This window comes from Delphinapterus leucas, chromosome 5, assembly GCF_059928025.1.
Source record: "Delphinapterus leucas isolate spDelLeu-1000000601 "Yukka" chromosome 5, BTC_Dleu_Yukka2, whole genome shotgun sequence".
In the NCBI taxonomy this organism is placed as follows: Eukaryota; Metazoa; Chordata; class Mammalia; order Artiodactyla; family Monodontidae; genus Delphinapterus; species Delphinapterus leucas.
The window spans coordinates 65,796,807-65,813,123 of NC_143133.1; the positions used below are offsets into that span (position 1 = coordinate 65,796,807).

General features: G+C 42.5%; 1 protein-coding gene across 1 annotated transcript in view; it reads left to right on the forward strand.

The window, feature by feature from the left end:
* Window positions 1–16,317, forward strand: part of LOC111170287 (LIM and calponin homology domains-containing protein 1) — a 107,545-nt gene that overhangs the window by 41,539 nt on the left and 49,689 nt on the right. The window contains exons 14-17 of the mRNA XM_089911836.1: window positions 4,512–4,638; window positions 6,104–6,261; window positions 6,471–6,879; window positions 9,997–10,215. Coding sequence (XP_089767962.1) covers window positions 4,512–4,638; window positions 6,104–6,261; window positions 6,471–6,879; window positions 9,997–10,215 — 913 coding nt within the window. The remainder of the gene's footprint in view (window positions 1–4,511; window positions 4,639–6,103; window positions 6,262–6,470; window positions 6,880–9,996; window positions 10,216–16,317) is intronic.

Consider the following 16,317-nt stretch of genomic DNA (forward strand, 5'->3'; position numbering starts at 1 on the left):
GCGTTCGGACGTTGGAACCCCTTCTGAACCACGGAATTGTTAAAAGGCTTTTCTGTGCTTTGCATTGAATTCTTGATATGTAAAGGCTTAGCCATGAAGTGGTCATTCTCGTAGCTACATTTTTTTTAAGCTAAGAAAATAAATCCTAAGCCACGAATGATAGATTCAGAAGCCCAAGTTCCTCCCAGGTTGGAATAATATAAACTGTGGGATGCTTGAGACCACAACGTTGGGATTTCGTTCAAGTTCCGTGGCATAGTCGGGGGTCAAAATGTACAACATGACTTGGGCTGCCTCTCCTTGGTTTCCGCTCCTCTCAGAGATGCATTTCCCATCCCCGGCCTAACATCCAAATTTGAAAAGAATCCACTCTCTCCCGTTTGTGACCACATTAACTCCATTTCAAAAATGGATTTCTCATAGGCAGAGCATTCTGAAACTGATATCCAAGGCAGAAGTTTTCTTTGCAGAATGCTCAGATTTAAGAAACATGATTAATATCTCATTCCAACAACAGCGGCCCACTAAGCCTGATGTCTGCCCTCTGGGAGAGGGATTTTGTGGCCTAGTGGGAATCTGGGCCATCATAAGAGTGGACCCGAGTATTCCCTCTGCCTGTCTTCCTGGCCTGATCCATAGTTTCAAGTCACCGAGTGAGGAATCTAAATAACAGTGTAGAACAGACAAATATCATTTCCACCAATGACAACGAGATCAGGCCACAATTTACTGTTTTTGAATTGTGCTTTTTCCATGTTTGTGTTCAAGAGGTCAGCTTAGTCTGTACTTGTAGCTCGAAGCTGTCTGACTCATGCGCCAAGGGTATCGGTTTCCGATGTGTGATGCACAATTGCTCTGTGGCCTGACACATGGAACATTCATGTCTCAGAACCAAATTCAGCCGGAGCTTGACTGACTGCATGAAGCTAAGTAGTCTATAAAATTGAGCCCTGGTTGTTGCTTTTAAAGTGGCAGTATTTAACATTCACTGAAAAGAGGGTTATATAAGATTGATAGGCAAAACACTTCTTTGATTTGGTTAGCAAAAACATTTTGATAGAATGGATTTACTCTTCATCATTGCAAAGCTGCTGTGCAATTTGCCTAATACAGATCTCTAAAAAACCCTAAAAACTGAAAGAAAAGAAGCTACATTAAAGAGCTTTTGAATTTTACCTGTACCTGAATATGAAACCTCACCCTCAGGAGAAGTTAATGATTTTTTTTAAAAGGGGTGGGAGTGGGGACTCCTCTAAATTTACCAAAAAAGCAGCCTTATGGGCCAGGGTGAGTATACAGAGCTTCTTTTCCAAAGGTCTTATCTAGGAACATCCAAAGGGCTGAATTTCTTTCTTGGAGTAGACATAATTTATATGAAACCATGTGGGGAACAAAAAGAAAAGTTTATGTCAGGGTTTTGTTTTTTTTAAAACAGAAATTCATAATATATTTTGTTCACTCCCCCACTATCTCCCTTTTTCAAAATCTTTAAGGACAACTATTGGCACAGACTCTATTTGTTCATAATTGACACATTCTTAAAATGCAACCCAATCAAAAAAAGATGTGCCCTTTAAGGAAAATGCAGGTCAGGGGCAGACCTACCACACAGGCAAACAGAAATTTCCACCTCCTGGCAAGCCACGAATGGCTCCATGGATTTAGTTTCACCTTCTTGCCCTTTACTTCCACATGCCTCCTCTCCCAGCGGTCCCCTCCGAGGAGGCTGGACACTGTGAGAGCCAAAGGCCATTTTGTTCTTAATTCCCTTACCTTAGACTTGGGCCAGAAACAGTTTCCAGGCTCCCCTTGAGGTAATTTAATCCTGGCCCTCAGAAATGCCAGCCTGTCACCGAGAGAGGCTCCTGGGCCCTGCAGCCAGGGGCCCGTGTCCCAGCAGCCCAAGGGCACAGCCTGTTGTGCTGAGAAGAATAGCCTTGGTGCAAGTCCATTTAACATTCTGGAACCTAGGCTTCTGCAGGGTCCCCCACCCCATCCCTAGACAGGCACTTCTTCATTTTGGAGGCTGAGTCCAACCTCTGAATTAGGGAACATTTTCTGAATGGTGACTCAGCTCATTTTCTGTCTACTATTATCAGTTCTGAGCTTGCTTAGTTCCTTTTTTTGAAATGGTATAAAGATATTGCTCATAGTTTTATTATTTCTTTTTCGGGCCAGTTGGCTGGTGTTTCTTTAAAAAAAAAAAAAACTCTAGGAAAAAATAGTACTTCCTGGTATATGAGAAGGCAGGCAAGTGTTTCTCTTTTTATTTCACTAACAAGCTTTTGGCCACATTCGGGCTGAGGTAGTTAAAACTTCATGTTGGGAGCAGAGATAGGAACCCGGGACAGAAGGAGGCAATTCTGAAGGCCTTGCTCCCATCCTCTCCATGCCGGTCGAGTGAGATAAGCAATTCTCAAATCCTGGAGGAAGCTGCCATTTTCCTCCCAGGGTCCCAGAAGAAGTCCTTGCTTTATGGCCACCCACTGTGGCCTAAACCAAAATTCTGCCCTTTAAAAATTATAGATGGCAAAGCTGAAGGAAGGGACCTCCTTCCTCTCCCACAATCTGCCAACTATTTAGTAGATCACAAGACAGTCCCAGCTCAGAGGAGTTTATATCTTCTAAGACCTTCACAAAGCCTGTAAATTGCCTTCAAAGATGAACTGACTGAATCAGACGTATTTCAAGGTAAGACTTTTTTAAACTCTGAAAGGAAGAATGGGATGAGTTTTGGTCCCTTTCTGGAAAGCTTGTTTAAGGGAATTTTGATCCATGAAGTTTAAAAACCATGGGTTAGACTTTTCTACCTAACTCTGCGAATTCCTAAATCTTCCTTAAACCACATGAATAAATAGCATAAGCTAGGTGAAAAATCGCAGCCCCTCCTCTCTTTTGAGGGCTCCAGTTTATCTTTCAGGAAGGTACAGCTGCCACAATCAACACTGTCCCCTGAGTTTGTGGACAGCTCCTCACGTGGTTTGTCATGTCCATGCAAACAGAAGCCTCAGATCAAAGGAAGTCCCTTGGCGCAGATTATTAGAATACTCTTGGGGAAAGCAGATTACAAGTGTAGTCTTCAGTGTTAGCTCTCTTAGGTCAGACTCAAATTGTGCAGCATCCAGAGAGAGGGGAGAGGCACCCACGCATCCATGCAAGTTCATTTGGGTGGACCGAAATGAAGGTGGGCAGCCATTGCTTTGGGGTCATCTTCTCCTTCCAGAGAGCTGCCTGCTAAGGAACCCACTAGCATCCAGTGACGCTGCTGCTGTGCATTGTCTGGCCATGGGCATGACTATTTTGGACATCACTGATGATGTCTGGAACTAGTTGGTGTCTCAATGCATGGCTTGTCTTTTTTCTTTGTGTTAAGCTGGCTTCAAAAATGGACTATCGGTCTTCTGTTCTTAAACAGCCCTCCACTCGATTTGAGTGTTCTATAACCCATTTGGTTCCCAGAACTAGTCATTTCTTTGAGAGAAAAAAACGGGAAGATTTTGCTTTGGTTTTTATTTCTATTTTCATCTTGCTGCTTCAGCTTTCGTTATAGCAAAGGTCTACATAAGCATCGCAGAAAAGGCCCTATGGTCTTGCCCAACATTTAATAAGCTCCTATAGAATATATCAATTATATGAACCGCCTAAAGGTTTTTAAAAATTGCTTTCCCAATGCTTTTGCTTTTAAAAGAGTAGATTCAGAGGTATCCTGACAAAAATAAAGTGAAACCATTGTGAGAATTTTAGGATACAAAGTATATACTGATTTATATATTTTATCCTTTAATCTTACCATAAAATATTTTCTTGATTCCAAGATGCCATCAACGCACTATCAATTTACAGACAGTTTTACAGGACATAGAAATAAACCACATCAAACGTATGTTTCATTAATACATAGCTGTTGGATGCAACCAAAATTCAGAAAATACAACAGGAAAAGGTGGTGCCTTAGACTTGAAAATGTATGATATATTTTTGTTTTCTTTTTGAAAATGGAGAGATTGCCTCAGTTAACGGAGAAAGCATTTAAGCCAGCTCTTTACACAAAGAAGCATTTACTGCAATTAAGTTTCACTTCAGGGGACACCACTCTCCCTCCCTTTAAATTCTCCCCGAGTTATACATTTTAACTCTCTTCATTTTACTTTCTAATACAAGTGAGACGAGCCCAGAGCTTCAAATACCTTTTTCTAGCCCTTTACTTTAAACATATATTGACCCCTACATATAAAATTAGATTGGCCTGATTCTGCCATCACTGAAGACAAAGATGGTCACATTTTCGCTTTTTGCCGCAAAAGGAGAAGAGGTGAGGCTGCTAGCATGCCCGCTGCTGCAGGCCGAGGGATGAACAGACTGCAAATCACGCTGCTGCCTTAAGCTGCGGAGGGAAGGGGGCAGTTTTTCCAAACGCGATAGCGCCCCGCCGCGGCGGGACGCTGCAAATGCGCGGAGACTTGCGGAGCACTGATCCTTGTCCACGCGTCGTCTGCTCTCTCCGCACGCAGGAGCACGAGTATGTTCGACATGCGGTGTGAGGAGGAGGCCAAGGTGCAGCCGCACAGCAGGGCCCGCCAGGAGCAGCTGCAGCTGATAAACAACCAGCTGCGGGAAGAGGATGACAAATGGCAAGATGTGAGTGCCGTGCAGGGCCGTGGGCAGCGGGGAGACTGCTCGGCCCGCTGGGCTAGAGGCCCTTTGGAGCAGAAAATCAAGCGGGGCTGGAAAATCAGACTTGGGCTGGAAAGCCATGCAGAGGAAGGGCGCCCCTAGAGAGCTTCAAACGGTGACACAGTCCATGTGGGCATTAGGGAAAGTACCCTTGCTGAAGTTTGGCCACCAAAAAGAGGGGAGCAGAAGGGAGGCAACTGGCACGGGATGCAGAATTGAGGAGGGACTGTCTTTTGAGACTATATATTTGGAATCGATGATAATAATGATGATGACAATGATAATTGCCAACATCGAAAGCGTACCAGTAACAGGTACTATTCTAAGTACCTTGCATGTAATCATTCTTTAATCCTCTCAATAATTCAATGAGCTAGCAACTATGATTGTCCTCAGTTCTACAGACGAGTCCCAGAACAGCTAAGTAACTTGTCCAAAGTCACACAGCTAGTGAGCAAGAGAGCCAGGATTGTAACCAGTAAGGAAGGCTCCAGGGCCTGATGGGGGCCTTGGGATCATCTGTGTGCTAGGAGCAAAGAGCCAGGGCAGGGGAGAAGCCTAAAGATAGGGATGAGAGGAGGAAGAGTGGATTACTTCATCCTCACAGAGCCCTCTGAGGTGGCTACTGCAGATTTGACTCTACCTTTAGTCAAAAAAGTTAACTTTTCTAAAGTTGATAAAATGTGGTAATAATTATGTCTGTGTACCTTATGTGCACTACCTCATTTAACCCTCACAACAGGCTTGTAAGAGTAGGTATTATTATCATTTCTATTTTAGAGATGAGGAAACTGAGGTGCAGAGAGGCTAAGGAATGTGCCTGAGATTCCAAAGCATGGAAGAGATAGAGCTAGGATTGTTTCTCACAGCCGCACTCCCACCCGTCTGACTCCAGAATCCTAAGTCCTCAACATTATGCTCTAACTGCCCATAGGATTTGTGGTGAGGTTCTTGAAAGGATCAGATGACTTAATACATACAGAATTGTTGGTTTTGTAAGACCCCAAAGCCAATTTTTTTTTCTGTCTTTTCTTCCTTCCCTGAGGGAATTGTAGGTCTGTGGTTAATTCCTACCATTCTGTTGTCAGCGAGTCCATTCACAATGCAGAGGTTGTAAATAGCAAGAAATGAAGTTTCTTACAATACCCTCTGAGGCAATACTTTAAAATTTGGCAACTGACATGGAATTTGATCACAAATTTTACATTACCGTGTTTAAATAAATGCGCTGCCCTGCTATGGATAATGTAGATATTTCTGAAGGGTTCCTGCCTTCGAGGTAGTCCTGTTCCAACCAGACTTACATTGGATGTACAGGAATGTCTTAGCCTGGCCAATAGTCAGTGCTTACTCAACCCTGAAGAGTAGAAATGGAATTATGTGCAAGCCTGAAGAAAAATGTTCTATCTCCCTCCCCCCACCCCTGCAGGACCTGGCTCGTTGGAAGAGCCGTAGAAGAAGTGCTTCTCAGGACTTAATCAAGAAAGAGGAAGAAAGGAAAAAAATGGAGAAGTTACTGGCTGGAGAGGATGGGACAAGTGAACGAAGGAAAAGCATCAAAACCTACAGGGAAATTGTCCAGGAAAAGTGGGTTCTTTCTGTGGTTGTTCTTGTTGTTGAATGTACAGTATTATCTAGATGTGCTTTTCCTAAAAATTGTTGGTTATCACCACGGCTCTGACACCAATATTATACTTCCTGTTTGTATACTTTCCTTCAGCTCTACCAAGGTCTGCTTTGCAATTCCTGTGACTGTTGCCTTTGTTCTTGCTTCCCCTCCCATGCCCATCCTTTAGGGAGCGGAGAGAGAGGGAGTTGCATGAGGCATACAAGAATGCACGGTCCCAGGAGGAGGCGGAAAGGATCCTCCAACAGTACATCGAGAGGTTCACCATCAGCGAAGCTGTCCTTGAACGCTTGGAGATGCCAAAAATTCTGGAAAGAAGCCATTCAGCAGAGCCAAACTTATCCTCCTTCCTGAATGACCCCAACCCCATGAAATACCTGCGGCAACAGTCACTGTCTCCACCCAAATTCACTGCCACCGTGGAAACCACCATCGCTCGTACCAGTGTACTGGATGCCAGCATGTCAGCAGGCAGTGGGTCTCCAAGCAAAACTGTCACTCCCAAAGCAGTGCCTATGCTGACACCCAAGCCTTACTCCCAGCCCAAAAACTCTCAAGAGGTCCTGAAGACCTTCAAGGTAGGATGAGCTCCTTAAGGGTAGAACCAAAACTGAACCCCAGGTAATCACTGGAAGGAAGCATCTTGTCTCAAGAAGATGCAATTGTTTTTATCAGACAAAAGCAAAATGTGTTAACATGTATGATTGTGAGGTTTATGTGTCTCTGAGATTTGGTTTGCAAATAGTTAAGGGGTAGATGATTCCCCTCAATTCCTGTTTTTAATACTGATGGGCTTCCGTGAGATTGGTGGTTGAGTCATCTCCATGAGCAATGTCTGCTTCATAGTTGGATATGATGGCATGGTCTCTCTATAGTAGTCATAACAAACCCTAATTTAGCAGCACCCTAGGTATCTCCAGCTATCTGGAGGTATTGCAAATTCCTCAAAACAAAATTTTGGTTGCCTTTGGCTTAAATAGAAGTATATACAGCTACCTCTCTTTTAGGAAGAAACTACCATCATATCTAAAAAGATGCTACAATACAAAAAAATAAGAATACAAGGAATACATGGGATGTACTTGGTTCTCAGATGAGACAGATTTTTTTAATTTTTTAAGTGGGAAGAAAATATGTTGTTTTGGGGGATGGAGGGGTTGCCAATGAATGTGTAAAGTGATGTACCAGAACCAAAGAATCTAAGACAGTCAAACATCTTTTTTCTTCCTCAAATTCTAGTATTTTCCCTCACATCAGGAGGAAGTGCTCATCCTTTGTCTCAAGCTATGTTGACTATAAAGAAAAATCAGTTCTGATTGTCCCTGCACACCACATGGGTTCATAATAGAAGACAGGTGGAATTCATCAGTAGCAGACACGGACATGTGACTGTAAAGAAAGTTTGCTAAACTAAACTAATTGAGCAGTGGGATGCCATGTATCTTCCTATTGAATTTCAGAGGGAACCAAACCACACTTTCTGACTTTTGCTTAGATAACTCTGAATGTGTCTTCAAAATCTGTGCCTTAGGCTTTGATGAAACAAAAGAAAAATGTCCTGGCTGTCTCATCTGGGTTGAATTGAGATGTTTATCCCTCGAAGGGCAGGGACTGTGTCCTTGTTGTTCATAGCTTCATCCTGAGTGCCTGGCATAGGTGCCTAGGCACTCAGCAACTGTTTATTGAATAAACACACTAAGTTTTTCCTGAGAAGATGAGCTACTCATCATGCAGACTCGTGCACACACAGATATACACATGATCATATGTGCTCGGCAGGCCACCTAAGTACCTCAGCAGCTGTCCTTCACCTAGGGCCCACGGTGATGCACTGTCTGAGATTTCATGAAGGAAGGTTTGATGTTGAGGTGGCCCAGCACAGGGATAGGGAATACATTTATTTAAGTTGCTATCCAAGGCAGCTGATCAGTTCATCCAGGTGTCCACTTCCTATCCTTAATATAAACAGCACGGTATGATCATTTAAACAGAAGAATTAGGATAGATGACTTCATGGCAAGACTTTGGCCCTGAGAAAACCCAGTCCCTTGCCATTGTGGCAAGACAATGTGGAGGCCTCAGGAGAGGTGGATTGAGGAACTGGATAGAGATCCTTTCAGAGCTGGGGCTCACCAGTGAGCCCTCAACTCATCGTAGGTCTTGATGGCTGTCAACCCTGTTCACAGCCCCACCATTGAGTGGGTGGACCCACTGGTATGGTAGTATGTAAATGGAACAGACAACAGTTGTTGCCAGATAATGCCAGAACTGAAGCTAAGGGGTGTGTGTGTGTGTGTGTGTGTGTGTGTGCGTGCGTGTGCGTGTGTGTGTGTGTGTGTGTGTGTGTGTGTTTTCTTGTGGGGGGAGGTGGGCACAGGAGACAGGGAATACAGGCTCAGTTTCTTAGTACAACAGATTTAAGAGTAAAGGAAGAGCAAGTAAAATGGTTTAAGGCAGTGTTTTCAAACTGAGAGTTGCCACCTGTTGCTAGGTTATGAAATCAATTTAGTGGTTTGGAATCAGCATTCTTTTTTTAAAAAAAAAAGGAGGTAGAATAGAGTACAATGTTCAAAAGACAGCCTAGTGCATCACACATAAAAAAAGGTAAATATTATTTTGCAAAACTTCGTTTCAGTTATCTTTACATGTGTGCGTTCAGTTGTGATTTCAACTTCATGGATCACAGACAATAGATGTACAAGCCACTGACTTAGGGTAAATAAACTATAACTAGCATCTGCCCTTCTGTTAGTCCTTTTAAAAGATTTTAGAAGGTTTAGTAAGAAGAATAGCTACTATTTACATACTTACAATGTGTCAGATACTGTTCTAAATTCTGTGCATATATTAATCCGTAAAATCACCGTAACAGCATCATTAAGGAATACTATTATCATAAAGGTGAGGAAACCGAGGTTGAAGATTACATGGCTGTTAAGCAATAGAGCCAGGACTCACTCTGAGGCCGTCTCACTGCAGAGCTTCTTTTCAGGACCATGCTACATACTGTCAGACCTTAAGACAGAGATTTCTAGATACCTTTTAATAAGCCAGGCTAACCACTGTCACTCCTTCTTTCTCGCTCCCACCACCCTCCCTAGACATGGGTGCAAAACAAAAATATCTTAATATGCATGGCCTCTTTTTCTTGAAGAAACTGGGATGGTCCGGTTAACTAGAAATAGGGATTTACTGTCACATAGCATAGCACCAGGTTCCCTGCCCTCCGTGATAGCTTCCAAAAAGTACCCATTGCTCCTGACCATGACAGGATAACCTGTGAAATATTCCTGATCTAAGATGAGTTCCGCCTAATTTAATACGCTAATCGGAAAAAAAAAAAAGTCTCAAAGTTGTGGATTAGCAGTCAGAAAGTAAATGAAAAATTACTGGAACCCAAATATGCCCTTGATTTTCTATACTGCAAAATAAAAGCAGACCCACAGTAAGGTGAACATGAAACGTATTCTAGCGTGAAGCAGCCTGAGAAGGCAGACCACCTTTTAAAGAAGCCTTCAAAGATGGCATTTAGAGGAGCCCTAGTTTCTAGAACTGACCGAAGCATATAAAAGACCTTATTCTTTGTTAGATCATGATTATTAAATGCTAATGATTTAAGGTGATTCTGAACGTGTTATTTTGTTATAGTCTTTTGCTGGGGAATAGCATGTTCTTGTTCATTCCGGTTTTTACAGGTAGATGGGAAAGTCACCATGAATGGAGAGACAGTTCACGTTGACGAGGAGGAGAAGGAAAGAGAGTGTCCCCCCGTGGCACTTGCCCCCTCGTTGACCAAATCCCAGATGTTTGAAGGTGTGGCCAGAGTGCATGGGTCCCCCATGGAGCTGAAACAAGACAACAGTAGCATTGAGATCAACATAAAGAAGCCAAGTTCTCTTCCCCAAGAGCTGACGGTAAGAAGCAAACTTTTTCTTTTTCCTCTTTGGGATAATTTCAATGTGAAATAATCTATTTTTAAAAAAATAAGTAGATCTTGATAATGATCATTTCTTTCTAGGAAGGTGTATTAGTTTGCTAGGGCTGCCATAACAAAGTGACACAAACTGAGTGGCTTACACAACAGATATTAATTGTCTCATGGTCCTGCTGGCTGGAAGTCCAAAGTCAAGGTGTTGGCAGGGTTGGTTCCTTCTGGTGTCTATGATGGAGAATCTGGTCCTGGCTTCTGGTGGTTTGCTGGCAGTCTTTGGCATTCTCTGCCTTGTAGATGCACCACCCTGATCTCTGCCTTGATGTTCACATGGCACTCTCCCTGTGTGTTGTCTGTGTCCAAATCTCCCCTTTTTATAAGGACACAAGTCATACTGGATTAGGGACCTACTCCACTCCAGTATGACCTCGTCTTAATTTAATTACATCTGCAAAAATCCTGTTTCCAAATAAGGTCGCATTCTGAGGTAGTTGAGTTTAGGACTTCCACATATAAATAGGGGGGAGGACACAGTTCAGCCCTAACAGAGGAATATAACAGAAGGTGTCATGTGTTATGAGTAAAAACCTTTTTCTTGTCCCCCTGCGATTGGTGTCTAGTGTTATAGAAAAAGAAATAAATCTCTGAAATACCTTCATTTCTGTCTTTTCAGGACCCCATCAGACTTGTTAAAATAATTTGAAAATAACTGGTGCCACCAGAACCTGACTTTCCATCCTTGACAATATGTATAAAAGGGCATCTTTCTTATTAGTTTGAAAAAACTCATTAAAAATCAAATTAATTTTTTTATTGGTTTAGCCCCTGAAATCCAGTGTAATTAGAAGTACTGTTGAATGGCCAAGCTGAAAAATGTAGGGTAATTCAAGAATAGCAGAAGAGAGAACTCAAAATAACATTAGATTTGCTTATTTGGAGTATAAAACGTCATCAAGAAGATTACACTTTTTCTTAGATCTCTCACCAGGGTTCGTGCTGGTTTTGCTGATCAAACCCCAACTGTCAGTACCACAGATACAGGCCGGTTTTTGGGGTAGAATCGGACTCTGTTCAGCCTTATCTGTTCTCACCAGAGGCTGATTTCCGCGGTTTTAATTTATAGTGTTTGGGTTGGAATTATAAAGGATGGGGGAAACTGTCACGATTTTTTCCCCCAGCACCTAGAAAAGTTTGGTCCAGAGGGAAACTCGTCTTCCAGCTCCAGGGCTAAGTTAAATGGCCCAGCTAGCTAAACCCATCCAGAGGACTAGATATTATTTTTCTTATCTCCAGGATTTGTCTTTTGAAGAATAAAGTATGTTTTCGCAGAGGAGTTGAGAGAATTTAATTCTTCCTCGCAGTGCTCAAGCCCTAGAAAGAGATTCAAAGTGGAATGGACCAAAATAACTTCCTCACCATGGTAACATGTTTGCTGGTCTCTAGGAGAAAAGTTTTGTGATCAAGGCACAGGCTGAATCCCTCAACCTGGAATTTAATTCTACTTTTCATTTGCATGAATGTTACCACCTCTGAAGAGTTCTTATGAGTTAGCATGAGATGGAAGACTGAGTTCTGCTAGGAGTGTGGGAACTTTACTAGTAGAGTCAACATGAACTTATGCTCTTAAATTTAAATAAGTTCCCCCAATTAATTAGACATTGCAGTGGTAGGATTGCTCTTCTGGGACAGTTAGTAATTCTGTTCTTATTTTTCTTTTGCCACACTTAATGAGGAGTGTTTCCTAAGTTCCCTTCATAAGTACCTTTCCATGACTCCATCTGGTTACTCTGTCCATCAGGCCACAGGCCCTTTGCACATACTGTTGAGCACAGTGCTTTGTCCCTGTACTTTGGAGAAGCAACAGTGTAGGAGCCACACTGGTCCCATAACAGAGGTACACAGGGATTAGTCAGACCCAGTAGATTAATTCCAAGAACAAATCCTAAGGGCTCTGCTATCAGGCACGTGTCCATTCTCTACCTTTACCTCTGCCCTCTGACCATTTTGTTGTTTGAATCTGGGAGGAACCCTGCCCTTGGCGGAATAGATTTTTTACCAGCAGAAGTTAAAGGAATAAGTAAAGAGACCAGATGGTGTAAGGTCTAAACTTCCCACACCAACTATTTAATCTGTCTTGTTCGAAGCTTCTAACCCATTGGGGAAAAAGCTTTATCGATCCTATATGGAATCGTAAACAGAAGAAAAGGGGGTTTTACTTGTTTGTTTTGGGGTTTTACTAAACCTCCCTTAAAAAATACTCATTCTCAATAATTACTAATTTTCTTATTTTTACAATGAGCAACATAAAAAGAAAATAGCCTATTGTCTCTTACTGCCAGGCATTTTCCACCTTAACAGTAGTTGTACTGCTATACTCTCTAATGGCAAAGAGAAGATGGATTGAAAGATGTCACATTGGTTACATTGCCCCAAAAGTATCTAGTTTCAAGAGAGGCAAAATTAGATGATCTGAAAGAAATCATGTTATTTCAGAAGTATATACGGTATAACAAGGAAAGCCCTAATCAAAAGGTGGCCTTGTGGACTTTTTTCTGGAAACCATCGTGATCCTAGGCAGCCTGAGGTCTAATCTCATGGAAGAGCCTGGGAGTCTCTTACTCTGGAAAAAACTGCCTAGTTTGGAGTGATTTCTAGTTCAATAAACCCTAGTGGTTCTGAAGAGGTCATAGCATTTATTTACCTCACGTCTAGTACTTTAGGCTCCTGAATTAACCATGTCAGGGGCTACTACGTTATTTTCTGGGTAGATAACTACCTGTATATATCAGACTTCGAGCCAAGTTGTTAGCTGCACTTCATGAAATTTTAGCTAAAACGCTCTTCATACTCGCTTACAAATTATGACACCAAAAGTTTTCCATTTATAATATGTTATCCTAAGAGCCGTTTTCTTTTCATTAATTAATTAATTAATTTTTGGCTGTGTTGGGTCTTCGATGCGCGTGGGCTTTCCCTAGTTGTGGTGAGCGAAGTTGTGGCGCACGGGCTGAGTTGCTCCGTGACATGTGGGATCTTCCCGGACCAGGGCTCGAACCCGTGTCCCCTGCATTGGCAAGTGGATTCTTAACCACTGCGCCACCAGGGAGATCCCCTAAGAGCCATTTTTAAACCTACTCCTCGTTTTACTTCCTTCTCCATGTTCCAGGAAAAGCATTTCTTGACTGTGTTTCAGCCAGTATATTCCCATTGAAACGGTAGAATTCATTGGTCATGGCAAAATATGGTGACCAGCTTAAAACAGGAGGCTGCACTCAACAGCCTCCCAGGCCTTTTTACCAGCTTGCCTTGATTTGCTGTTTCTAATTCATTTGCCCCATTCTGTGGGGCTGTCAAAGGAATAGTGTTCTTCTTTTTAAATAGTGTCTTTCTTCCCAAAACTGCATTCCCAACAGATATACTTTTTACAAAGGAGTAGCCTCACCCACCACTAAAATGTCACAGTTCCTTCAGGGTGAGCTGGAACTATTCAAAGGGCACAGTACCAGTAGGCAGGAGCATTAATTCAGACGGAGAGGCCGAGTGGCGGAGAAAGGTGGGCACCACACTGCAATGGGCCACGGGGTGTGAGGTTGGAGGGTCAGCCTCTTGGGTCAGCACAACCACTTTTGCGTATGACGTCATGTCTTCAGGTTCCTTCTACCTCATCTTTCTCATTAGAAACTCTTGGGACCATCGACTCTTAGTTTAGAAATAGATCCTAAATTAAGTTTGGCTTGTTATTAATTTTTAATACTCTGGTTATATCTATTGAGACTAACAAACTCCAGATCATCCTCATTTGAATCACCTTTAAGGTAATGAGATCATGATAGCCGTTGTGCCGATGGTTGTCCGTTACCTGATAAGCATGAATAAATGACCTACTCTGTGGCCCATTTTTGAAATTGAAAAAGAAACTCATAAACTTGCTATGAGAGCAATTTTCATAAAGCAACTAGCAAAGTATATAAAATAATATTTAATTAAGTGCTAGAAAACAGGGTTAGAAGCCTAGAGGGACATAAAATGGCAAGGGACAGGTAAGATCATTGTAGGCTGCAGTTAGTCTAGTTGGGAAGGTTTTATGTGAGTTTCAAAATCAACTTGTAGGATTTGCATTGGAATGGAGGGGGAAAGCAAGCTGTTCCACATGTTGCGACTAGCAGAAGCAAAGACCTCAAGAGGGGATCACAGGGCTAAGAGGTGATGAGGGTGACTAGATGCCATACACTCCACCCAGAGGGATCGGGGCTCCCACGGCCCCTCCCAGTTATCCCTGAGATATTTCCCAATGGAAATCTAACACTCACTTTTTTTTTTGCATTTTAAAATATTGGCTTCTGTAAGAAAATCATATCATAGCACAAATACTAGACTTGTAGAATCCAGGATTGGAAAAGAATTTGGAAGGTCTTTTAATCTAAGGACTAATTTATCCTGTTTAGTGACCTACAGAGAAATGTCTCCCTTCAAGATAGTCTAGTGTTTTCTTGATCCACTGTGAGCTATACTTGTCTTTGAATCTCTTCCTGCCAAAAATGACCCTTTCCTAAAATACCTAAAGTACCCCATGCACTAGGTCAAAGACCAAACCCCCCCTGAGCCTCAGTTTATATTTAAAATAAGGATAATAATCGTATAGGCATCTGATGGTTATCGTGAGAATTCATATGTATAGAGCACTTAGCATGATGTCACAGTGACTCACAGAGGTGCCCTTAAGTTAGTTTTAACATTGTCATTCAACAAATGGGAGAAAGAAAGTTACCGTATATTTTTCAGAAGCCTGAAAGGGTGATAGGTGCAAAGTTTTTTAGGTTAAAGTAAGGTCATCAGAATCACCATATTGAACAGATGTGAATTTCAAACAAATGGGATAAATTCCATGTTGTCTTCCAACTCAGCCCGTCAGTAGCTCCAGCTGTAATTCTCTAGGAAGCAAACAGACATGAACAGCTTTTTCCAGAAGACGATTGCCCTTGCAGATGCTCACACGCTTCTTCCAGCAGCTCTTTTTGGTTCTCCTATTATTCACTCTTTCCCAAGTCTGGCTTCCCTCTGCCACCTAAACCCCCAGGACTCTCACCCGCTGACCTCCTGTCAGCGCCTTCTTGCCAGCTCATCCCAACCGATGTCCTGCATGCCCTCTGCGCTGGCAGCACCCTCCCACCGGGTCTGTGGCAATTCTCCCTCATGGACCAACGGCCAGACTCAGCTCTGAGGGATCTAAACAACTTCATCTGCGTTTCTCAAACTAAGTAACAGGATCTTTCCACCTTGACAAAGCTCTAGGCCTTCCTCTTGAAAATTCAGTACTTTACTAATGTTTTCTGATCCAGGAAAACAGACAATCAGATCTTTCTTGAAACATTTCATTTTGCAGTGAGAGCAGGATGAAGGCATTTGAGTAGGTGCTGTTTTCCTTACAACTGTGACCAACTGCAGATTCCTTTTAGATGTCAAATGTCAACAGACATTTCTCTAGAAACTGTTTTACTCCATCCAGAAGTAGTTGCAAGAGCCTTAGATTTAATACGCTAATTAAGTCATTAAAGATATTTAGGTCTGAAAGCGTTTACAGACTTCAAGATAGTATACATCAGGAACAATAAAAAAATCAAACCTGGGTCCGACCCGCACATTGTTGGCTGGAGAAGTTTAAGGCAAAAAGAAAAAGTTTAAGGAGTGGAAAGGCTGATTCTCCACGTAGATCCTCTTTCAACCAGTGAAAATAGATATTTGGTGATATAAAAGCAAAAAGGGAAACATATGCATGGCATATGTGGTACCTGGGTCCTGGTGCCAAGACATAAATAGACTGATTTTCCAGGCTTGCGTCCAGATAAGTTCTTCAGGACTGGAGCCGGACAGTCAGTCAGAGTCACCGAATAGCAGCTCAGGTAAGGACCTTGGACATCACACCTTCCAACCCGTAGAGGTTAAATGATCAGTCCAAGCTTTCATACCTCCTCTGTCCTAGAAACAGGGCCACTCAGACCCTGGGTCTCAGGACCATTTGTCCCCTCCTGCTTCATATATCCAATTCATTCCACAGAGACGCTCTCTGGGCTGGTTCACCAGTAAG